General features: G+C 37.8%; 3 protein-coding genes across 3 annotated transcripts in view; 2 read left to right on the top strand and 1 right to left on the bottom strand.

The window, feature by feature from the left end:
* The first annotated feature begins 605 nt into the window (after nt 1–605).
* On the top strand, nt 606–6,289 carry LOC124173202. Its single transcript, XM_046552740.1, has 3 exons — nt 606–842; nt 4,385–4,753; nt 5,868–6,289. Exons 2-3 carry the CDS (start codon nt 4,415–4,417, stop codon nt 5,994–5,996), a joined length of 468 nt encoding a protein of 155 aa, XP_046408696.1. The 5' UTR covers nt 606–842; nt 4,385–4,414; the 3' UTR covers nt 5,997–6,289.
* Nucleotides 6,290–15,089: 8,800 nt separating this feature from the next.
* Nucleotides 15,090–16,652, bottom strand: LOC124173195 (40S ribosomal protein S13). The gene is made up of 4 exons (XM_046552714.1): nt 16,534–16,652; nt 16,142–16,269; nt 15,423–15,588; nt 15,090–15,340 (listed from the first exon to the last, which is right to left on the bottom strand). Exons 1-4 carry the CDS (start codon nt 16,554–16,556, stop codon nt 15,202–15,204), a joined length of 456 nt encoding a protein of 151 aa, XP_046408670.1. The 5' UTR covers nt 16,557–16,652; the 3' UTR covers nt 15,090–15,201.
* A 158-nt stretch (nt 16,653–16,810) lies between these two features.
* LOC124172100 overlaps nt 16,811–25,323 on the top strand; it is a 56,256-nt gene continuing 47,743 nt past the window's right edge. Inside the window, exons 1-3 of the mRNA XM_046551539.1 lie at nt 16,811–16,912; nt 17,118–17,353; nt 25,245–25,323. Coding sequence (XP_046407495.1) covers nt 17,201–17,353; nt 25,245–25,323 — 232 coding nt within the window. The 5' untranslated portion in view covers nt 16,811–16,912; nt 17,118–17,200. The remainder of the gene's footprint in view (nt 16,913–17,117; nt 17,354–25,244) is intronic.

Below are 25,323 nucleotides of genomic sequence, written 5' to 3'. Positions count from 1 at the left end.
AAAGAGATTGCTAATTTGAAATGGTAAGGTAATTTTTTGTCATGGTGTTAGGTTAGCCATTCTATTTATGAAGGTTTTGAATTGAAGAGGTATTTAGTGGAGAGGTTTATTTCTATCATAATACGTTGTGTATGGCTGAGACTTTGCCATCATTTGTTCACTACGATGTTTATGAAGTTATTATGTTATTATTTCATTATGGGTTTAGGTTAGCCATTCTATTATACGTGTATCAAGGATAACAGAGTTAAAAGGTATAAGTAGTATCTCTTCTGCAGTTAGTATTACTGGGATTTTTTCCTATTGTGTTCAATGCATTGTGTTTGGCTTGGTCTTTTCTATCGTTTCTATAATAGTATGTTCTTGAAATAATGTCAATTTGTTGATTGATGTACTACATAATTGTGCTTTTTATTTTATTTTTTCTGGGTCAGCAGGCGTTGGCCGTCGTCCTCCCGTGCCCCCCCCCTCCTGCCATTGCCCCCCCTCCACCTCCCCCTCCCCCGCCTTCGACGCCCCCTCCTCCCCCGCCACCCCCACCCTCCACGCCCCCTCCTCCCCCCCCTCCTCCTCCATCGACGCCTCCTCCCCCCCCTCCATCTGAACCCCTGGAGCTGGCCCAACCCCTCCCCCCTGGCGTCGAGTCACCCCTTGTCCCTTTCCCCCCTCCTGCTGCCGCCCTCGACCCTCCCGCCGGTGCCACCACCATCCCGGGAGTGAGTGATGGTGGGGGTGAGAAAAACCCCTCTCCTCCCTCCCACTCCCCCTCCCCACCACACTGGTCTCCCGACTCCCCTAAGCCTGCCGACTGGAACTCCAGGAAAGCCAAGAAAACTCTCCAGGTGAGAATTGGTCAATGCCAGTACATGGTAATTTATTCTCCACAGACCCTACAAGTGTAGGTATCCAATACATCAATCAGGAAAATACAAAATAATATGTGAACATACATATGCAGTGCAAAATTTATGTATGTTCACAAAGATACTCATAAGTCACAAAAACATGATTCCATTTAACATTTTGTGTTATAATCAATAAAAAAATCCATTTACAGTGTAATTATATTTTATTATCAGATACTCTTTTAAAGAGTTTATTTTTTATTTTTATTGAGTTTGTGCATTTAATTCCGTCTAGTTGATTGTTATTTATTGATATTTGCACCATGAATCATTGGATTGTTTAAAAATTCTAGGATAAGGATACATTTAAGCAATGCAATGATTGATGGTACTAAGGTCTATAACTTGCAATTTACTTGACAGAATGAGATGTACAGTCCCAAAAAAAATGTTTTTAAAAACTCCTCATGATAGGTGATATGGGGATTGTTTGAATTCACTGTTGTAGCTGTGAATTTCTTCATAAATATAACATGTAGAGTCAATAGTCAACAAGTTTAGTTGCCGCATTAATAATTTCTATGAATTATTTTGTAAAACACCCATCATGTTTATAATAGTCATTTCTTGCTCTAAGAAAATTTTTTGGAGTAGACTGGAGGAGGATCCACTCTAAATGTAAAAGAAATGCTTCTCCAAACAAATTGTGTTTCGTAATTAATAAAACTTGTTCAATTAATGTCCGAATACATATTGTGCATCTCTGATTATTGTTCCTTCAAATCTCTCTCTCCAGTAGAAAAGAAATTGGGGACTTGAATAAGTACACTCTTTAAGCACAAGTGACTAATTAGGCAATCTGAGCATCACTGTCAAGGTGTACATTACAATGAGGTGGACGTAATTGGAAACCAGATTCCTCTCTCACCATGCTCGCTTTGCTATCCATTGATTTTGATGGTGTAATTTCAAGTGTTCAAAGTAATGGTTGGGATAATGGTGATCCTTTTTTTTATGTACAATAAGAATTTCAACTCATTAAGTACTTCAGAAACTTTGCAAATCACCCCACTTTGTAAAATTAGTTGAGCCAGTTATATGCATAACTTCCTTTTTATGGGCACAAAACATATAGAGCACCTAAGCTCAATTTGGCTTGCTTTGCATGAGAATATTTTTCCTGCTATCTACCCTCATAACATTTGAGGAAAAAGGAGTACATATTAGGAGAGTTGTATGCATACCTCTATTGCTGGAAGCTTAACAGGTTAAGTTGTCTCATTAGTTGTTTGAAAAATTCTATTGCAAGGAGAAACAAAAGAGAATCTTGGAATTAAAAATTTAATATTAAAAATTAGATGAATACATTTTTTATGCAAATGCAATTCCAAGTTTAAATATCAGTTGATATGCCAAACACTGCATTTGCTATTTATGTATTTAATATTATTGTAATGCATGGTTTATTATTTACTTGTTTAAGTCAAAATAGCTTATTCAAACTTAAAATTTATCTCATTTATCATGTGTTAGAGGTGATGCATTTAATTAGTATTTAAATACTCGAGTAATGCATAATTATTTATATGCCAATTGAAGTGTTCCATTCTCTAACCAGGAAGGGATCTGGGTTGTGAACAGGTGAGGAAAAAGTCAAGGTATTTGAAATGGCAAAGACAGGAGGAAATCCTGTCTTTGCTGACAGGGAAAGTCTATGTTATGACACACAAATGAAATGAACAGCTGCTCTTTTTTTTAGCCAACGTCTTCTGTTTTTGTGTTTTTTTTTTTAATAAAGTTTTCAAGTAGAGATGGGTCAGTTCCAGTACCCAGTTCTTGATACTGCCGGTTCTTGGCTGTGGAACCAGTCACATAAACTCGGGACTTAGGAACCGGCTCGGATTGCAAGGCTTCCAAGGGTTTGCAAGGCTTAAAGGGTTCGTCGGTTTGTTGCTCTCGCCAACATTGTAGTATTTCCATAGCTGCGGCCTCTTTCAAATGAGCTGACTTTTTGCCTGACTCTGTCCATGGCATAGCGCTGTTCTTTCAACTTACCCATAAAGGTCTCTGTGAATGTCTTCAAACGAGTTGAATCGCACCATTGACGACACGGTGCCCATTTCAATCAGGCCAGGCAGTGCGCCACGTCGTCTACAGCGTGAAATACAGATATTGCTACATTGAGGCCGCTTTCAGACGAAGGCCGGTTGCCGTTCATGTGGCATTCAGGTGGCTTTCAGACGAGACGACTCTCTGCAACACCGTGTGCCGTGAACGGCAAAAAATCCTTTCATCAGAAAGTGGCCTTACATTGCGTCTTCTATTGACTTGAATATCTCATTGATTGAATCATGTAGGTACATATGCAGTAATTCTTCGACATATGAGCAAGATGCGTTCCAAGAGTTTGTTCGTAAGTTGATAAACGTACGCTAGGCATCGAAAGGTGTGGTTATCCTGCAGAATGCAACACTGAATTACTATTACGTTAACTCACGGCCGCCTAGTTTATCCACAGTTTCACTGTAATGGCGTGTTGAGCAGTTTATTGTTGAGGTTAGAAGAACTGTGACAGTGAAGCATGCGAATAAGTTGTCAATTAATGCAACAATTTAAGGTACATCGCAGAATACAGAATATATTTTGAACTGACTCACAAGTTGCAACAAATTAACGGAAAACATCGTCAGAAGTTGAGGGAGTTTTCCCATTAATGTTGATGATATGCAGTATTTAAACTGTGCTCCAAGCATATTCTGCATGGCTCTTTAAAATCAATATCGACCACTACTGTTTTCAGTGAACACCTTTTCATGGCAATACATATTTCTGCCAAAAAAGAATAGATTAGACCCAGGTTGGGTAAAAATGCTGAATGTTGAATCAAAATCTGGATAAAGAACCAGTGGCTGCCTGATGTAATGTGACATATTGGTCGATCATGCATTCTTTTAAAAACGTGTTATTTAAACTTTTTTGCTTGGCAAATAAAATTATGGAGACGATCTTAGGTTTTTTTTACAGAGCTTTCTTACTAATTTACATCTTTTGTGAAATTATTTTCATTCACTTCTTGCGGTTGTTCATTAAAATTTGCCATTTATTCATATACATAATAAGAATTCATCCTTGGAAAAGAGTATCAAGAACCGATGGAGGAGAACCGGACTGGTACCGACAACCATAAGAATTTAAGAACCGGCTCATCTTTATTTTCAAGATTCTGTTTTATATGTTCTTATTGTGGGAATAATTTTCAATAAGAGTTTGAGTATGCACACAAAATACTTGTGTTGATTTTTACTCTTCAAAATTCTTTGTAATGATAGAAAGGAGTAAAGAAGTGAGCGAAAGAGGGAAAATTAGCCAGGGATAAATCAGAGAATCTTAGTTTGGGAACCTTGTAACACAACCCTGAGTTTTAAGTCAATATTGGCGTGCTTAAGCACTGAAATGGTTATCGCTTCTTGGGAGGGGAGTCGTGAGTGAAGGTGACTTGTGGTATTATTTTTTGTTCTCTTCCTCCCCCTGTCCGTTAGGTGACCCCTGCCCCTGTGCCTGCCGTTCCGATGGAAGTGGTTGCTGCGGCACCCCCTGCCCTACTCCCAGAGGCCTTCCCACCCATGCACCACACCATTGCCAAGCCTCCCGCCAAGGCAGACTCACTCACCGCTGCCCTCGACTCCTTCTATTCAGACATAGCCATGCTCAACGAGCCTGTGGCTGCAGAAGGAGCTGCGAGTGAGGGTGATGCTGGCCCCCAGGCGAGCAGCGCACCCATCGCGCCATCGCCTCCTTCTTTGGCGACCTCTAACCCCTTGGAAACCAAAGCAAAAGACCCCCTCGGCCAAGACGTGCCTTTGACAGTCGTGCCCTTTAGCGAACCTGCCAAGCCAAAGAAGAAAAAGGTAAAGCCCTCCCACGTCACTCATTCTTCAATTCATAGTTTCATCTTCCCTATCTCCTCCTAATGCGAGAAAAGATCAAGTAACATCTCGATATATTCAATGTGTAAAATTCCAAACAAAATTTTTAACCCCTTAAGAACGAAACATGTTATAAGTCTCATTTTATGATACTCCCAATTTTACCCAATGCCTTCATGGTGCATGGTGGAAATCACCCATGAGTTTTCAAAGGAATAATTTTTATTTTATTGTTGTGATTTTCAATGTTATGAAGGCCTTAAAAATTACATATTTTTAAGAAAACTCAGTTGAATTTGGATAGTTTTTGCAGTGGGAATTTTACAAAAATAGCTCATATTTTGTTGGTTGTTGTGATGTAACTCATTTTATCACTCTATCCATTAGGAGCCTAGACAGATCATCTTGTGCCATCACAACAATACATATCATTGTGTCAGGGGTTAACAGGGAACTACTAATTAATGAAGGGTCTTAGGCAATCAAGATTTATCCTCCTAATTTGAGCAAAAATATTTGCTGAGTGAATTCTTAAACTTTTGTCTTTCATCCAATAATGTGTTTGTATAGTCTGAGGTTTCAGGCGAGATGGAGTGGAAACGTGGCATAATGGAAATGAAAAAGCAGGAGCAATTTCCACAATTTTACATTTATTAATACTGCCGGTTTTGCTTTTCAGCATCATCAGGTCTGCTGATGTGGAAATTGCTCCTGCTTTTTCATTTTCATAATGCGTTTGTAATCCATTAGAGCTTGTCAACCTGTACTCAACAAACACCTCCGAAATATATAACTAAATATTTTCCTAGTCCCAAGTAGCTCTGTTGTAAAGAGGTTTGTCTGAAATGGTACCTGCTTTTGAAGTAAATATTTCCATAGGTTTTGCAACACTCCTTCCTTCTGTCTCCTTCCAACGTTTTGCTCGGCAAAACCTATGGAATTTTATCAATGAATCATTGGATTCCTGAATCCCTGATAACGATGGACAAGTTGCTCATCGAAACGTTGGAAGAAGAGTTGCGAAACCCGAGAAATATTTACTTCAATTGTTTGCTGGAAAAGACCAAAAACTATATGGCCTGCTTTTGTGTTGCAGCAGCCAAAACTGGCGCCTGCACTCTCGCTGAAGAAGAAGTCGGTGTCGACGTTGGTGGCCAAGTGGCAGCAAGTGCAGGAGGACGTGTGGAGGGAGGAGATGAAGGAAAGCTCGGCCGAGAGACACTAATCAATCCATTCCACACTCACCGTCAATGCAATGAATGCCTCCAAACGTGCTCAAAGTGCTCCTCACACACCACTTGAGTGTTAAGAGGCCATTGAATAGGGGCTTTTTTGCAAGCCCTTTGAGAGTTTATTTTTGTGTATCGATCACTGTACTCAGGAACTTGATGTTGTATATCATGTATTCATACAAATCTCCCCTGAATGCAGAGGTACGTCATGAATAATATTCTCATCCATTTAAAGTACATGTATTATTTATGAAATAGTTAATAAAGTTTCCTAATAGAAACTGCAGATCATAAGTATGTGGCAAATGTCACCTGATAAGTTCAATCTCAATATGGGTCATGGTGCTTCAGTTTAATGAATGAGCGTATCCCTCAGTGTTTCAGCTTTAGTTGGAACATGTTTATGGTAATGGAATTGCCTCCGTGGAAATACATTACCATATTTTTCAAAATTAAAGCAACTCCAGTTTGAAAGTGTATTTTTCAGTAATGAATAATTGCTCTTAGTTGAAAAATGCTTTTGCCAAAAGGTTATTTTTTCTTTAGTTGGATGGCTGAAATCAATCATTTTATATCAATCTTACAATGAGTTAGTGTTTGTGTGAAGTTTGAAAAAGAGGCTTGTTTTCATACTCTGCTGCGGAGGTTTAACTTTGTTTATGTGAAACTCCATTATTGTATCGTATGTTACAACATCCTTTCCAATTATTAAGAATAGTATCATCATGTGTTTGATGTAGTACTTGTATTTGTGATGTGATGATAAACTTAAAAAAATAAGTTTTCAATTCTTGGTTAGGTATTAAATAATTAGCGAAACAAAGTTATCTCTGAAACCAGCATGCCTACCAATATGGAAGAAACTTTTTATCAAGAGTAGAATGATTATAGTAATAATGCATTTAAAAATCTATATCAGAAGATGCTAGATGATCAGTACTGGTTGATTACAATTTATGAAGCTGCCACTTACAGATGGGAGGGCCTTATTCCCTCTGCTGTGAGGCATTAGTGCCGTCTAATCAAGGTGAAAGGCTGCCTCTGTACGTCACAGTTTTATGAATTTTAAAGAATCATTTATTGATTATTCTACATCTTTTGTGGTACATACATATATATTAGCATTGTATTATTACAACTGCTCAACTCTTGCTAACAGAATTTATCCCTTGATGATGGACTCGCCAATTTTGGGGATAATTTTACTTTGATAATAATGATTAGTCAATTCAAAATGAAATTACTCTTATTAGTTGAAAAAATGTATTAAATGGGACAATAATGGAGTTTTGTATCACCAAAGTTACACCTTCTGCCTAGGAGTCAGCAAACAATGCACTTTTTTCCATCTGAACACACAAATTCTGGCAGAGGTTGTGATGGATTTCAACTTTTACTTTAAACTTCTTCATTACTTCAACTTTTTCATTAAAAATAGAACAATATTTTTAATGATGCATATGTTTTCTTTGCCCAGTTATCTTTGACGAAGATGCAACATTTCAAATTCGAGTCTCATTAATTTGAAGGGACGATAGTGTAATTTGGGATGAAAATATGCAAGCTCTATCATGGGCGTACCTAGAATCAAAACCAGGGGGGTGGCAGAACTAGCCGTGTTCGTTCAAGTTGTAACATTTTAGCACAGGAAAGATTAATGAAACCAAAATTTTATGGAATTTATGACAGCAATTTATTAGTTTTTATAATCATTTGCTTGAAAAAAATTATGATTTTTATTCTAGTTCCATGTCTTACACTAATACATATCATTTTTCTTCAGTGGGGGAAGGGGGAGCAGTTGCCCCCCCTTGCCTCCCGCTGGGTACGCCCATGAGCTCTATTCTAATTTGAATTCTTTTTTGCAATATTTTGTTGTTTGAATTGTATATTCATATTATTTTATATGAATCCAATCCTGATTTCTGTTTAGGTATGAAATATATTAATGGCAGTCTTTATCAGTTAACCCCTCTGTGACTGTGGGGGGTAACTCGGTTACCCCAAATTATGTTAATGTAGTGTATTTGTTTATTTTGTCGCTTCAATATTTATCGTATCTGAGCAGAACCACTTTTTCATCATTTAGGGGAAGAATGATTTTTTTTAATACTTAAATTTTTAACTTCAATTTTTATAGGTGGGGCAACTGGGTTAATTTCAACAAAGGTGAGGCACAGTTACTTGATAGTAGAAACCAACTTCTCCAAATGTACGAAGCTAATTGGGTTGCCCGGCACAGTTGTTGGCAGGAAGTCATCAAATGTGAGGCTTGTTACCTGTTTGGGGTGTAACTCATTTACCCCAGTATTCTTTCTTCAGTGGACCTTTAATTCCATAAAAATATAATTTATAATTGCCATAAACCGCATTTTCAAACTTCACCCTACTGTCTTTATCATAAATTCATTTCAGTTCTTCACCACGTTATAGGTAAACACCAACTTCTCCAACGATGTACCTTCGTACATTTGGAGAAGTTGCTTTCTACTATCAAGTTACTGTGCCTCACCTTTGTTGAAATTGACATTTACTTTTAGAATACAGCAGTCGCCATTGAAACGTTGTCCACCATTTCTTTTAAGGTACCGGATTTTCATTATGTTTTTTGACGACTAATTCATATATTGTTATTGAGACTCGCTGGGTAAAGAAACTTTTTTCTGGGTACAATTTTGGAGGACAGCATTTTTTTTATGAGTTCACATTTACTCCTAAAGCCTTTACAGAGTGAACATTATGAAAATTGTTACATTATTAGCCGATAAAATACGTATAGGAAAATCAAACAAATTTTACCGTCCTTCGACAAATCATACTCTTGTCAGCAATCCCACAGTATATTCTTTGAGCGTTAAGCCAAAAACTCACTTCCAGAATGAAAAAAAGGCCCTAAGAATGGCTGAAGTGTGTAGTAGCTTTTGGAAGAAAGTGAGGGAATTTTGGAGTGACTGAAGAGGATTTGGAAACCAAAGAGTAATCAGAGGAAGTAGAAGACTTTGAGAATGAACTTCATTGCGAGTTGCCCAAAGACATTACTGCTGAAAACTTTCATAGCCATTGGTTTTACAGATTGAGGTCTAGATTTCAATGGAACACAATTCCTCAGGTTTCCAGGAAACAGAATATACAAGTATATTTTTCATTAGTTTATGAATATAATATTGTAATATCCCCGAGTGGACTTAGAGAGGTTTGTAAAGAGAATTTATTACTCATGCAATTTGTAAAATTATAACTATGAAATACATGGCTTCTGTGCATTCAAATTTTCAGATTTCATGCTTGTCATACGTATTGGTGAAGAGAAGTTGGGTTCTGATTTGATAAGGAATTTGGTTAGTCCAGGGCAGCTTTGCCATTGCATCTATGCATGTGCACACTTTTCAAGACATTGAAAGTTTATACTTTTTACTCAAAAGTATTCTCCGAAAGGTTATTAAAACCAAATATGCATATGTAAATGTAATGCAATTAAAACATGACATCAGTGAGAGAGGCCTTCTAACTCTTTCTAAATAAATAACTGAGATAGGTGCATTTATGAATCAAATGATAAATAATAAGCAATTAGGTTAATTTAAGATCACTTTGTGGCAAATTGCATTCCATATGTTCTATGCTGAGCTCTGACATCATGGTAGATGATCAGCTTTCCAATGTGAGAAGAAAGTATCCATTCAAAATCTACATGAAAAGTAAAACTGGATCGTAAACTGGATAATCAAGATCTGGGTATTCGCTGATTCAGAAATATATTATATTCATCCTTCTCAATTTTACAAAAGTATGATTGTAAACAGGAAAGAGAAAAATGAAGGACTACAAATTGTAAAGAACCTATTGAAGCCCTACTGTGGGACTTGGTGTGGGGTTGCATGTGAAAATATTACTTCAATTCCACTAGCTCAGCAATTATTTGAAAATTAATTTAGAAATTCTGTTACACTTACAACAAACAAAACAAAAATTCCAGTTGAATTTCTCCCGCATCCATCTTGGGAAATTTTTTTCGAGATTATTTCGGTTTGCTAATAATCTCACCATGGTGCCCCATGTCCCGAAAAAAAGTAGGATCGTCATGATCATCTATCAACCCAACACAATGATTGTTGAGAAGCGGGTGCAGAAAATAATTTCAAACTTGATGTAACCAAGCCTAAGTGGCAGTTGATAATGGGGATAAAATGACATGGTAATATGCATGTCTTGATCATTAAAAAGGGTGGGAATGAAAATATTCATGGAAATTATACATATGGCTGTAATGAATTCCTGCAACATTCAAACAAAAACTATTCCAATTGAAAAGGTAATGATTGTAGTTGGAGGAGGTTTTTTCTTAGGGAATTGTCCATGGGACACACTCAAAATAATATTCTCCAAAGGAAACAGTTATCTCATAGCTATCACTTGCCTTTACAGAATGCAATGCATTTTTGAAATAAAAATATTCATAATAGTGTGATAGATAAGATGACATGCAAAACAGCATCCCAAGTAGATCAATGCGTTGCTATTTTGATTCTGAGAAAAGTGGATAAAAAGACTATGAACTGGATGCAATAAAGCAGTTAGCAGCTCTCACAGGGAAGAAAATGAAATGAAATCAACTGATTTTGGCGTGACTTGGTGGAACGATGAGATATTCATGAGAAACCCATTTCTGCTCCATAAACTTTTATTTGCTGTCGACAAGTTTCGACGGCTATTGCATCATTATCATGAAAAACAGAAGGAGCACTTACAATGTCGAGCCTTATATGTCCGACAACAGTAGGTGGGGAGGAAGACCAGATGAGGGAATAGGGGGGGGGGGAAGGTTAGAGGTAGTATGGTCCAAACATAACAATATAAAATCTGGGGGGGGGAGGAGAGGCAGATAGAAGAGCAGGTGGGGGAGGGGGGAAGGAAGAAGTCAGATTTTAAAATATTTGACAAGAAGTGGGAACACTTGAATTGAGCCATGTCATTTAAAATTGTGGTACATATTAGGTGCAAGAGTGCATTTAATGATTTTGAGAATTTCTAAAACATCCAGTTAAACTCTTTTGCTGAATATATGTAAAAATTTACTTTCACACAAAAATCTGGCTGGATTTGCTGAGATGCTTGGATAAATGTGACCTGAAGTCTTCCAATGTAGCACTTCTTTAATGTTCTTAAAAAGTTTTAAACTTACCGAGGTGTTTTAAATGTGTTTGACCGACGTACCCCATTGCACTCTTCACATTTCAAATCATGGACACCACTTTTATCTTCGGGAAGCACTTTGTTCCTTGAGTTGAAAATCACTTTTCCTGGGGAGGTCAGGGAGTTAAAACACACTCAGCATTTTGTCTTTGGGGATGAGGTTACGACCACTGTAGGAAAGAGGAGCAAGGAAGGGTAATTTGCACCAACATTTGGGCTCTACTTTGGTGAACAGCAGCAGACTGGTTGGGGTGGGCAATGCTCATTTTGCAGGTTTTTTTTGCTAGTAGTTTTGGGACGAGATGATCATTATAACCGTTATTCAAACATTTTGATTTAATTACATCAAGTTCCTGGTTGAAACTTGATCAGCCATGGGGATTGAAATTAGTTTTGTGGATGTTGCAATGTTCCTGTGGATATTGCCATGGAAATAATCAAGACATTTACCGAAGATGGACTTCCAGACGACTTCACTGAGATTATTGAATTCTGTCTTAGGAATTCATACTTTCGGTGGAACAATGGATACTCAGACAGATTAGCGACACAGCTATGGGATTTCCCTTTTCACCAGTAGAGGCCAACATATTCGTGGAAAATTTTGAAAGAAGAGCTATCGAGAAACCACGACTATGGCTCAGATGTGTTGATGACACCTTTGTCATCTGGCCACATGGCAGGGTATTCCTCAGAATATTTCTCCGGCACCTGAATTCCTAGCACCCAACAATAAAATTCACCATGGAGATCAAACAAAATGGACGCCTACCCTTCCTGGACGTAGCAGTGACAAGAAACGAGGATGGCTGTCAATCAAAAGAAAGCGCACACTGATATATATCTGCACTCTCCCTTGCATCACCACCCCCAAATTAAGAGCTGTCTCTTGTGAGAACACTTCTCCATCAGGCTGAAAGAATATATATATGATCAGAAATCAAGAGGAATAGAGGAACAACACCTAATCACAGACCTCATGAAGATCAGCTACTCAAAGGCCCTTATTAGGGCCACTGTATAGAAAACGAAAGGAAGAAGATCGTGAAGACTACAAAACCAAGAGGATTCGCAACTCTACCTTTCATCGCTGGGACCACAGAAAAGATCAGGATAATTCTCAAGAGACATGACATAACACCGAGATGCAGTGCTATGAAGAAGATAGACTAACTTCTTCCTAAATGTAAAGACGCTGTCTCTGATTTACAACATGAAGGAGTGTAGGAGATACCACGCAGCTGAGGACAAAAATAAGTCAGGCAAACTAAAAGAGCCATCTCTGTCCTACTGACCGAATATCGAAGGGCTCTCAAAAATAAACAATTTGACGTCATGGTAAATACACTACTTAACATACTTATGACAGCTACGCAGCAACTGTATCAATTAAATTTTATTGAATAAGAATTGTGAATCGTAACTGCTTCCTTGATAACTATTGGAATGTATTTCACTTCTTTGGGTATGAAATAGGGAGGACAGAGTATGTTAAGATGGTAGAATCAATAAAAAATACATTTGACTTGGATGGCTGATGTCCTTATTTGGATCAAACATATCACCGAGATAGAGTGAGTAGCAATGCTTTCGTTCAAATTTTCTTCCCTTTACAGCTTCCTTTCCAGATACATTTGTGATATGTAATTACAATTCTCATGAATAAGAGACCAACAATGGATCACCTCACATTAGGGCACAATTCAAGGATATTATGAAGTGGTGATAAAAGTGGTACCTGATGCAAAATTAAAAAAATGCAGAGTAATAGGTACCTTTTTGGGAGCAGAGGCCAGAATCAGAGGTCTCCAGTTCAAATGCACATAAAAACAAAGAGTGAAGATGTTGAAAAACATGGAATCGCTCAAGCGCCTTCGAGTTTGAATAACTGATGATGTGGCTCAGAAATGCATCAGACAGATAATTGGACAAGCTCAAAGAAATTTTGAGAGACCATATGCTGCAGTAGAATGGACGATGAACACAAAAACAGGGAAATAGAATCGGTAGTGGGGAGGTAGGAATATTCATTCTTCCCAAGAACAAGTCAGGGCTTTCTTTCACTGAATAATTAAGTTACTTAGTTTTTGTTTAATTGCTACCACAGAAAAATATGACCTGGAGTAGTAATTAGTCAATGGGTATTCTCTGCTTTCATGCATGCCCTAAGTTTTTTATGCATGTCCATATGAGCCCAAGTAGGTACTGGCATAGGCAGTGAAATGAGCGGAGCACGCTTGACGACCCCACCATGTAATTGTGCTCGTGTGCAGCCAAGTGGATGCAGGGAAGAAATACTTGCTCCATGCCCTTGGGGATTGCTTGCAGGATATTGCATCTAAGATGAACTTGTAGGAGGGGGAAGAGAGGTTTGGTGACTTAATAGGAATGTCGCTTTAGTGCCTTTTAGGCCAACCCACTAACTTTGGTTCATCACTGTAGTTACCCATTTCTATTTTAAGACTTTACCCAGTTCTTCAAAACGGCACTGATCAAAAATTTAACTAAAAATCACATAAGAAAAGGTACAATTGCACGCTAATATTTAGTTTATCATTGAAAACAATTTTAAGTAGCCAAAGGTTCATTTCTACCGAGATCAATGCATATTGACAAGGGCACAAAGCATAATTGTGTGGGGGGCAGCTACCTACACACTCACCAAGTAGATGCTGTAGCTCATTTCTTCATGGCAATTTCAGTGATTAGCAGAATGAGTAATACCTTAATCTCTATGGATTCCACTTTGATTTTAAACCTTGATGTATTTGCCAGGTAATGAAAGTTTTTATGAAGAAGCTGAACTCTCTGCAAACCCCATTGGTTCACAGATTGGTACAATTTCCTTTGGTGAGTTTCATAATTGAGTTCAGCAACCCTAAAAATGACCAGTCAGTGCTTCTCTAGAATGTCTTCCTTTAGAATATTCTAAAGGGGTTGGTATGCATCCAGAGAGCTTAGAAAACAAAAGATTGGTTAGCAGTAGACTGAATGAAAGTATGATTAAGAAGCCTAAAACTGTGGATTAGTGTGGTCGAAAAGAAGGCATGGAGGATAACCAGTGCTAAGGCACTCTTAATGGCTGTCACAAGATTCCAGAGTCAGAACTTCCAGACAATTATCTCCATTGCCCCAGACGTTTAAACACACTCTTATTGATCGTCATAGTAGAGTAGGCAGCAAATACGTACAAAATTATTGAAAAATAAAAAAAGCTGTCATAGAGACAATTTCAACCCTATCATATGAAAAGTGAAACTCCCGTGGACCAGGAATCCCGACCTCCGGCCTCAGAACCACCACACTTATCCAGACAACCTACCATTTCATGCAGTGAGCCTGGCATTACACAAATGAACAGCATTAACATGCTAATTCTCATTGACATTACTTCAGAAGATCAGAATTCCGAAATGTGGCCTTAACACTCAAAAGAAGCGAGGAATAAGTTGTTAACCTGATGGACTTGACAAGGAAACATCTGAAATGTTAATGCAAGGACAAGGTGACCATAATCAATAGAAAATTGACCAATCGAGTGGTGTCACTGCAGCAGTTACGACGTGAATTCCGATAAATTAAGCAAATACTTAATTACTTTACACTCGATTAACCTGGATTTGATAGTCCCATCTACGATTATACTCCAAAATAGGGTTAGCAAGCGGAAATTTCAAATCAACGAGTACATTTTCTCATGCTGTGCTTAAACCAAATACTAGCACAACTATACAGAATTAAGAACTATGCCTAGCTCACAGCTTAAGGAAGTTCCTGCTGCATAATTAACTTCGGCAAAACTATTGACCCTCTCCATGAATGAGGAAATGACCACAACATAACCAGAAAACAGAAATTTACCAAACGATAGTAATACAAATAAATAATGCATACTTGATAAGACGATATTTATTGGAATGAAAACTGCATAGAATTCTTTACATTTCAGTTGCACTCCAATACACGCTTATAAAATAAAAAAACACCCAACAGTTCAGAGCCAGTCTAAGCCACCAATGCTGAGGCTGTGGATGACTCGTACTTCCAATTTGGAGGCAATATTGACTTGGTCTTGTAGTAACGGGCCAGCCTGTGGATTCTCGATTCGACAAGAATCAACCGGAATTTGGAATCCTTGTCTTTCCTGAAAACAAAGTAGAGCTAATTAATAATGGCTCTTTAACCGATTCACTACTGACAAGAAGCACGAGAAAACGAAACTATACCTATTCCTTTCCAAGTGCTTGCGGATGGCAACAGCTTTCTTGATGAGATAATACAAATCTTCAGGTAGATCTGGAGCCAAGCCTATAGCCTTCATTATTCTTAGGATCTTGTTCCCCGTAACAAAGCGCACTTGTGCCACTCCATGTGAATCACGAAGAATAACACCTGTAAAGACAAACAATGCGAATGAGAGACCATGCAAAACTATGCGCCTACGACCGAGCTGTGCTCACAATGCATCGCACACAGATGCGAAAGTAAAATGACTGAATTGAAAAAGTTGCACTAATGGCATTGATCGAACAATAAGTTGCATTCGTATGATCCTCGTCCGCGCGACCAACTACATAGTTGTAACAGGTTCTGCTGTTCGCGGAAATGGATAAGTTACGATGCAACTTAAATGGTGACTATGTTCACGTGTTTCAACTACGCGGGTATAAGTAGCGTGTAAACACAAGACTACGCTATAACACTCACGCCAATAAACCGAGTTAGCATCCTTATGAATAAATATTCCTCACATTCAGGAAATAATGAATTTTAAATGCTGCCCGCAACGTTAATTTAGCCTAATGAATTACATTACTAATTATGCCCCATGGGGTACTTGGAGGAAGTTGTAAGTGCTACCCTACAATTAACTTACAGGTAGATACTCTCATTCGTAAAGAATACCACCGGTAATTAAATTCTACAGCATAAAAAATAAACTCACCAATTTGCGAAGGTGTTTTTCCTTTCTTGGCGAGCTTGTAAATTGTGTCCTTCACATCATCCGCGGTTAACTTCAACCATGTAGGAACACTTCTCCTATACGGCAACGCTGATTGGGATATACCCTTACTACGAAGAAAATAGCCATAATTAAAATCACATAAGTTGCGTTCACACTAACGCTAGCAGTAATAAATCCAATTTTTTCTCGCTTCAACATCAAACATGGTTCCCACGAGTCCCACGCGGCATGCACCCACAAGATTGCACTTTAGAGTAATTAAAATCAATAGCAATAAAATACATAGGAGGATTGTTGACTCTTCACAATTATTGCACGATTAAAAATAAAATACAATAATTTTAATGTGAGTATCAAATATAAATACTAACCCAGGTGCGTGCATACGACCCATGTTGACCGATTCCTTGCAACTGAAAGGAGTAGAGGGAAGTGACGTCTAAAATCCGGGGAACTCGGATATGTAAAGATGGCGACACTTGGGTTGTAGTTGTTGCTTGTTGGCTGTCATATTTTGTAAAGTTCTTCCCATTATTCGGAAAGTGTGTGGCTGATTATCGATTGCCCTGTAAATATTTATGTAGAAGTACACATTCCAACTACAGGGATTAAAGTGCATAGTACGTCGTAATTTGAAGGGCAGTTAATGGCTTCTGATGTCGCCCATTGGACGTAAAAATAATATGAAGCATCCCGTTTGAAGTATTCATGTTAAGGGGTATTTAGTAATCCTTCATTGTAATGCTTTGAGTAAGTCTTATATCAATTGTGCAAGTTTTAACTATTTGAGTGAAATAGTATTCAGTGCTTCAAGTTGAATTTTCCCGTTAAGTTTCTCTGTAAAGCTACTAGCCGCCAGATCGGTGTTTAGTGGAATATCTTAGCCTTTGATCGTCTTGATGGATGCATTTTTGTGTGGGCAGTGGTCATTTAAAGTTACCGTCTTGTGTTTTAGGATATTGAAGCTACAGATGTTGTGGAAGTTGCTGGAACGTTTTGTTTTATTTGGATAGATGATATCCAAGATGCTCTAGCTCCATGGAGGAAACCAACGATGCTGATGGCCCGAAATCTGGGCGAAAAGCTCACAAAAAGAAAGTTTTTGTAATAGATGATTCTGGAGACGATAGTGTAATAGGACCTGAATCGGAGATCACCCAATCGACGTCGGGGAGGAAATCTAACCTACCGGTAAAGACTACATGAAAAGATGAATATTCATAATCCATTTAACTGTCGATTGTTATGGACCGTTTGTTTGCAATAGGAATGGCTCTGCATCTAATTTTATGAGATCATTCTTGTAAGTGCTTAGCATTACTCTCGTTAAGGAATGGTTTAATTCCGATCGTGAACTCTAACCCTTATTTTGGTTGGTTAGATCGGAGTTGAAAGTTGTGTTTGGTATGAGCTTCTGTTTATGGTTTTTAATTTATGTTATAATTCTTCCAAGAGGACATTTTTACTCGTATAACCGGTGTTTTTAGCATTAAACTAAAATGGCTTCAGGTTTATTTTAAATTTTGATTATTACTTTGGTGAAAAGCTTTTTTATAACTTTCTCCCATTTATTTGAAATATGTCTTAATGTGATTTTTGATACTAGAAGTGTACTACTTTTCAATTTTTTAGGGATCCTTCTCCGTGATAATCCCTTCCTACCTTTAGGTGTATTAATTTTAATATTTTCTCCTGCTGTAGAATTTTAATTTGCAGTTTGCTAGATAGTGAAATTATTGTGACGGTAATCTTTCGTGGTTGGAAGTGACATAATTGGGAGCTTTAATTTCTTTCGACGTGTTTCTTTATTTTGATCTTGTGGGTTGGATTCTTATGCCATATATTTTTAAGTGTCATAATTTCTGGAGACCCCACGAATTGTGCAGGTAAGCATGAATCACAGCGTCGGCGTCTTGTTTATTTGAAGGCAATGGGCAGCAGAGACATCGAAACGTTAGTGATAATTCCCCTTAGGATGTTAATATATTTCCTTCAGTCCGTGGCATAATTTTAATTCTTATTCTTATGCTTGGAAAGAGGGGGGTTTGAAGTTTTTTTTTGTTTTGCAACAAACGTTTGTTAATCACTGGAAATGATCCGAATCCAAGAATTCAACATGGATTACCTATATCTTGCTGTGAAATGATTTTGGAATGTGGAACGGAGGACTTCCAGAGAGCTTTTTCACAGTTTACGTCTTGAATGCATGACTAAATGTGTTTGTTTTGTAAAAAAATCCTTATATTTCCTACCTCATACCTAGTTCTTTGGGATCTGATTTTGGCTGTTTAAGTTTTGCTTCCAAACAAAATTATGACCGTCTGTGAATTTCTGCAAGAAGGAAATTTCGAAATCTATTGTGGGTGATATCATCCTGTTGCCATTCATGTTTTAAGATCATTGCTTTTCATTTGATCCCAGAGCAGTCATTTCATCTTATCTACCTGTTTTGGCTCAGTCTGTATATTGCACAGGGGAGTTAGATTTGCAACCTACAGACAGTCTCAATTGTGACTGAAGGTTGTAACATAAGTTAAATTATCACATCAGCCTTTAATATGCCTTGCTGATCTTTGCTGTGCGCACACTAACTTGGTAACTTTATGTACCTCTGCCTTTAATGTGTTCATAATAGTTTAATAACCTTAAATTTCATTAGGCAAGCTAGTACATAAATATGTAGATTGATGAGATCACATTTAGAAATTGTTATGAGTATATGTGTCAGAGGATTGGAATACTGAGGCTAACAAAAGTGCCTATAATGTCGTTGCACTTTTGTTGTTTACAAATTCATTTGATGAGATACATTAAGCCTATTTTATGTAGGATTTATTTTAGAATATAAATTTTGATTGTCTTGTATTATTTTGATTCATCCAGGAACATTATTGAATTCCAGAACAAAGCATGTTGATTTTATGAGATGATTTTTTTATTACCATATATTTGAGTTTTCCTTTCTTGGTAAGCACATTCAACGAGAACTTCTGATTACGATACAAGCCATTGGTTGGAGAAGCAATCTCTATTTCGTGAGATACTGGGGGTGCATTTACATGATTGCACTTTCACATCTGATTGTTTGATTTTTTAAATTTCCTTCGTAAAATGCCTTTTTCTGCTTGAACTACTCCAAACCTGCCCTGTGTATGTGTTGCCCATGATAAAATGTCAATTATTTTCCTCACCTTAGAGTCTTAAGGATGTGGACTCTAGTCCCACCAAATTGGTCGCTCCTTTATGAGGTATGGACATTAATGGCCATATGCTGAAAACTTAATGCTACTTAGCTGTGAAGTCATGGGAGGCTGTTAAATATAGCTTTGCATCTTGCATGATGTATTCTAACTAGCATCCCCTTCACTTATCATCATCACCATCCACTTATCCCCTTGATTGACCTTAATCACGAGTAAGTTGTTGCTTGAACTAGTTTTAGTGTTAGTGTACTTGTAATTATAGGATACCAGTACCAAGTATAGACTGTTTAAACCATCCGTTGTCTTTCATATCATTATTACTTTTGTGCAGGGTTTATTATGGCGTGATTTTCATTATTGTCACCAGGTTCTGCTATTCCAAGAGAGTTGAAGAAAACATTGTAAAGAACAGATGATATAGGCTGGCAACTGCGAGATCCTACTAGGAGCAGTTATATCACTAACGGAATCAGTCACGAGCTAGTTGGAATTAATATTGGGACGATACTCAGAAATGGCGGAGCTGTGGGCTCTGTTGTACATTGAACTCGATAAGAGATCATTCTCTGTCTATTATGATTTTTACTTCACAGGACTATCTAAGTATGCACTTTAGGTGTGACTGTATTATTTATCCTTGGTCTTGTCCATTAAACATTTATAGTATACCTTACATATTACATTACATACATTTTACATTCAGGAATTTTGGCTGAATTTTCCTCGAATTATTTGTGATTTTTTGTAAGAATCTAGAATTTCCAAAATTATAATTTCTAGGCATTCTTATGTAATGTCTAAAATCAGCTGCAAAAGTAATTATGCATGAAATTTTACAAGCAAGAAGATAGTTATAGTAAGGGAGGTTCAGAAAACTGAAGTATCTCTCTTGCAAACTCGCTGCCGAACTCTAATCTTGGATACCCAGTCTCATTCTGTGAAGCATTTAATGTTATATATGGTCTTCTTATTCTCTGGGACTATCTAGTCCGGAATTAAAGCCCGTTACGAAAGGTATGGGGTGGAGAACCCTGGAGATTTCATGTGGTTTCACTAGTCACTGTCCCCCAACCACAATGCACACCCTCACCTTCCGTTACAACATTGCCACTTGGACGTGAATTTTCAGGAATACCTAGAAATACGCATTATTTTGTCATCTCTCCCAAGAGTGCATTGGAGCCTTCCTTTGCAGAAGTTTTTGTTCGTCTTTGTCCATGGACATTTCCATTTCTGATTGGGCAATGTGGCTCTGATACCCCTTGGTCAAACCTTCTAGCTATGAAGAGACAACTCTTTCCCGCTCAACTGTGGATATCACATTCATGTTTACGCCCACTTCTAGTAGTGTATTTATCAAAATCCAATATAAAACTTACTGCCAATAAAATTTCATCTTCTATTCCTTTGTTTCGACACTGATTTAATTTCCAATTAATTGTAATAATTTTTACTTCATTTGCTTAATTTAAGGGATTGAATTATTATAAGACATCTTCAACATATGAAATATTAAACACCACATTGGTTCAAACAAGCACCACAATTATGTAATATACCAACTACCTAGTAACCTACCTTTTTATGCATTGAGTTTTTGGCTCATCGTCGATAGATTCATATGTATGTATTTTTTAATTACAACACATTTTCTCAAACAGAATAATTATTGGGCCTAATTTACAATTTCAAATTAACAATTATTTTTAAATGTATTTCGTCCCTATGAAATATGTTACTTCTTTCTTTGTGAACTTAGTTTTTGTGTCATTATTATTTGTAACTGTTTGGGCATCAACTTTGATTTATTGATATTAAAATCTATTATTTGTCATCCCCTTAGTGTGCATAGAATCTCTACTGTCTCACTGAAGAGTTCTTGCTGTCTGTCTATCGTATTTGAAACATCTATGGTCTACCTCACACCACCGAACTAGTCAGCAAAGTGGTAGACCACTACTTCTGCTTCCTTATATAGCCTCCACTGCATCTATCCTTTCGGGAAAACGAAACACTTCATTAAGCTAGGCCCAAGAGCAGATTCTATGAACTGAACCAGAAAGTGGAACCAACTTATTCTTAGTTTGATGTCTTTCTAACCTGCCTCATAAAGTGGAAGTCACAATAATTTCCGTGAGAAAAAAATTTTGATTTCGAGATTTAATGTTTACTAGGACTAGTGGGATTTAATGAGACTGCTTGTTAAGTGAAGTTTCCCCATATTTTCTGTGAAAAAATGTTCTTCTATCTGATTAAATATTGATCAACAACCTACTGTATCACCATGCCCATGCATTAATAAGAATGAAAATTTAACTCAAGAAAAAAACGTATGCGTACGTGTGAAGAAGAGAAATTAAAAATTACATTATAAAATGTCTGATATTACAGTTTCAATGATATTTTTGTTTAAAATGACATGTCTCACAGTTTACTTAAACATGCACAGGCAACTTCACTAGGTACTTTAAGTCTTACTGTTCACCTAAACAAATTCACACGGCTGTTTTCATCTGCACCTTTGCTTTGAATGGCCTTTGTCGAATGAATGGCTTAAATTACTATTGGTGGAGGCTGGCAGTTTCTTATGCCTTATGGCTCAGATCCCATTGTAGAATAGTCATTAGGCACTTACCTGCCACGTCCTGAATGCCTGACCTATTGGTAACTCCCTTAGCCCAACTGCAGCAACTACTAGTCAAGTTACCCCCAGAGGTGGTAGCGAGACTAGTGAGCCGCAGGCTTTCAGTGCTGATACATGGTGTCTACCGACTGAGAGTTCCATCAGGCTTGAAAAAGTAACAGTAAAGACGTTTTGATTTATCTTCATCAGCAATCTGGTAATTATTGTTGTTGTTACAAAGTTCTCAGTTAGCACTCTATGTCTACAAATCAAGCTGTTAAGGCCGGGTTACACTATACATTAATGCGTATGAGTTTATGTAATGCATGTACCAAATTAGAACAGGTTGCATTTTTTTTGCATGCATTTGCACAAGTTTGGTAGTTACTCAGTTCATTTTTTCATACATTCTCGCCCTCACACGTGTTCACATTAACTCATACGAGTTGATGCACTTTGTAACTGGACCTTAGCACTTTATGAGATATGTCAGGGTACGAAAAGAAATAATAATAGCAGGATACAATAGTAAAATTGCATAACATGGGCAAAATAAAATAAAAATGTTGATGACAGTGAAAATTAAAAGAAGCAATGGAGTATCATATTTTTTGCTTCAAGCGCATTAGCAAATTTAATTGATGCTCTATTTTTATATGCTTGAAGCTCTGCCTGGAAGTTTGTGATAAATTTTATGGTTCATGTTATGGGGACCAGCAGCTGCACTTCTGGTGCGCGGAAGTGAAACATGCAGCTGGCCATTTTGCCTTGTAGAATATTTGTGTTCATGATCAGATCATTTTGTATATACAAGTATAGTTGTGTTTAAAAAAAATGAACACTCATGAAAACTCTGCTGGCAATCTTCTACATCTCTACACCCCACCTCTTGTCTTCAGTTTTCTCACGTCAAACAAGATATGTATTCTCAAGGGAAAGGCTTTCTGGAGGGTTAGAGAATCACACATTCTGGGAGTAAATACTAATCAAAAGTTTTCTTAGTGAAAAAGACTTGGAATATAGTGCTGGGGCAATATTTTTGATGCAAGGATGCCCCTTACTTCAGAAGTTACATCCACATAATACCCTGCGAGCCACCTCTAGGGTGTTTGGCCGGGGAAACCTCAAAGGACTTGTTGGCGAATATACATCAATCACTTGTAATTTAGAATCTCCCAAAAGAGGGAACTATTAGTTATTTTGTTGTGTGGTTTGGAGTAAATTATGTAGAGAAGTCATCGCTTCATGCCAAACCCAATGGTGGACATATATTTGTGCTTAAACCAGGCAGGATGATTGTACATGAAAACCTTTGCTTTAATAAAATAATCTCCCAATATTGTGGGATTCAGATTTTATTGAGCGTGTTAGCTAGAAAATTATTTTGCCACAAAGTATTCTCGTACATTGAATCAAAAGTTAAACTTAGTGGAAGTTTTCAGTCTGTAGAGTATCCAGCTATTTTTTAAAATACTTTTTGGTAGGAATAATTTTCTGCATTTTATATCCTCTGGTTATTTTTTATGGTTAGTAATTATTGAGTGGGGGCCTTCCTGTGGTCAGGCAGTCGCCATCCGTCCCTATCTAACCCTGCAATTCTCTTGACCCTTCCACACCAAACACCACTCAGTATGGCTGTGTATGCAAGACTTAGATGGAACTACATATTTAATATATTTTGCCTATATTGCCATTCTTATGCAAGTGATGGTGGTTATTGAGGTTTTTTCATGAATAATTTATTGTGGAATAATGAAGATGAAATGGATAGAATGTCCGAGTTACATGGAAGTTCTGTGAAGGGTAGAAGTCTCTAGGAAACCTTGGGTACTAGGCGGGGCCATTCAATTGGCCACAGCATGAGACACGCGGTTTAATGAAAGTTATTGTTGAAGGACGGGTGGAAGGGGAAAGCAACAGAGGTAGGCTTAGGATGAGATACAAAGAGGGGGTGATGAAGGATTTAAAGAAGGAGGATTATGTTGGTGTTGCTAGTTTTGCGAATACAAGTATGCAGAATGTTTTTCCTTTGCTTAAATTTACCATGACATGCTGTGGCAGGCAAGTACAGTCCAGCCGGCGAAAGTTCTCCGATGGCACTTTAAAAAAGGAGGGGCGGAGAACCCTGCGCCAGCGCACAGTTTGCAACCAATCGCTGTCCCCCAAATGCTCCTCACACCCTCGCCTAGTCACACAATGTTGTCACATGCATATGAAGCACTGAAACAAGCCTGAACCGCCAAAACAAGCCCTTTCTGCGAATCGCCAAAACAAAGGATTCTTCCTTTGGATCCTTCACGCTCGTCGTCCCTTCCGGCTGCTTTCTTCACGGAACCCTTTTGTTTACGTGTGATGTGGGCGTTTCCCTTTATTACCTGGCAACCTTGCCACCTACCCCTTCTATCTGTCAATGGACAGCTCTCGGCAGCCAGACTGTAGTTCTGGAGTTTAACCTGCTAAGAGTTCAATACCGGTGTAAAATCAACGACTAAATGTCATTTTGTGAAAAAAATCCTTCAAAGGTCCAGAAGTATGTGGCTGTTATAGAAATCCTGGGGCTTGATAAAGACAACTCGCTAACTTTTTCTGAATTCTGTTTCAAAATTTTAGGGATGGAAAAAATAGAGATGCTCCTAGTTAAATTTTGGCACTCCGTAATTTTTTTATGATAGGATCCATGTAGCTTGCCTTGCGGACCATACTTAACCCTTGCGTGATACTGGAATGAAATGAAAGGCACGGTCGGATCGAATCTGACCCAAAGTTGTTTTGGTTGTAACAACTGCCTAGTTAGCCTTTTTCATTGGTGTTAGGCTTTTCTGGGGTTTGAAATCTTTCTTTTGAAGCCATTTTAGTGCTTGGAGCTGTACTAAAGAGGAAAGTCTAGGTGATAATTATTAACATGAATGGTACGGCAGCGTTGGATACGACTTAAAACAAGAGAGCTGTATCTGAAAGTGAAGGCAGGAATTCAAACTCACTTGCAATGTAACTTAAATACTCTTTATGTGTTTTGGTTAATTGGCCGAAAGGGTTGCTGGCCAAAGTTGTGTCCCTCAACGGGAGTAAGGAGGGAAAATTACGAGCTCAGGTCAGATCCAGCCGTTTACTCAACTGTTTAAGAGTCCATTGCAGAGATGTACATATATTTTACTTGAGATTTTTGGGTGAATGCATTAGAAAAAAATGCTGGTTAATTTGTCTTCTTAATTTGTTGTGTGGCAACACCTCTGAACTTGATTGGTTTTTCTTGCAGCCCATGGAGGAAGTTGTGGCTGAGACAAATTGGGAGGGCTCTGATGATAGCAGTGATGATCTTCTCACCGAGAATTCAG

The sequence above is a fragment of the Ischnura elegans genome, chromosome 1 (assembly GCF_921293095.1).
Source record: "Ischnura elegans chromosome 1, ioIscEleg1.1, whole genome shotgun sequence".
Taxonomy (NCBI): Eukaryota; Metazoa; Arthropoda; class Insecta; order Odonata; family Coenagrionidae; genus Ischnura; species Ischnura elegans.
Note: the sequence above shows the minus strand (reverse complement) of the source record. Positions and strands in the feature narration are given on the sequence as shown.

Excerpts from the sequence above, each read along its gene's own strand:
- LOC124173202 (XM_046552740.1), top strand. The coding sequence starts at position 4,415 with ATGGAAGTGGTTGCTGCGGCACCCCCTGCCCTACTCCCAGAGGCCTTC. Across the intron at positions 4,754-5,867 it reads CCAAGCCAAAGAAGAAAAAG|CAGCCAAAACTGGCGCCTGC; the intron begins GTAAAGCCCTCC and ends TTTGTGTTGCAG.
- LOC124173195 (XM_046552714.1), bottom strand. The coding sequence starts at position 16,556 with ATGGGTCGTATGCACGCACCTGG. Across the intron at positions 15,589-16,141 it reads AAAAACACCTTCGCAAATTG|GTGTTATTCTTCGTGATTCA; the intron begins GTGAGTTTATTT and ends TTGTCTTTACAG. Across the intron at positions 15,341-15,422 it reads AAGCACTTGGAAAGGAATAG|GAAAGACAAGGATTCCAAAT; the intron begins GTATAGTTTCGT and ends CTTTGTTTTCAG.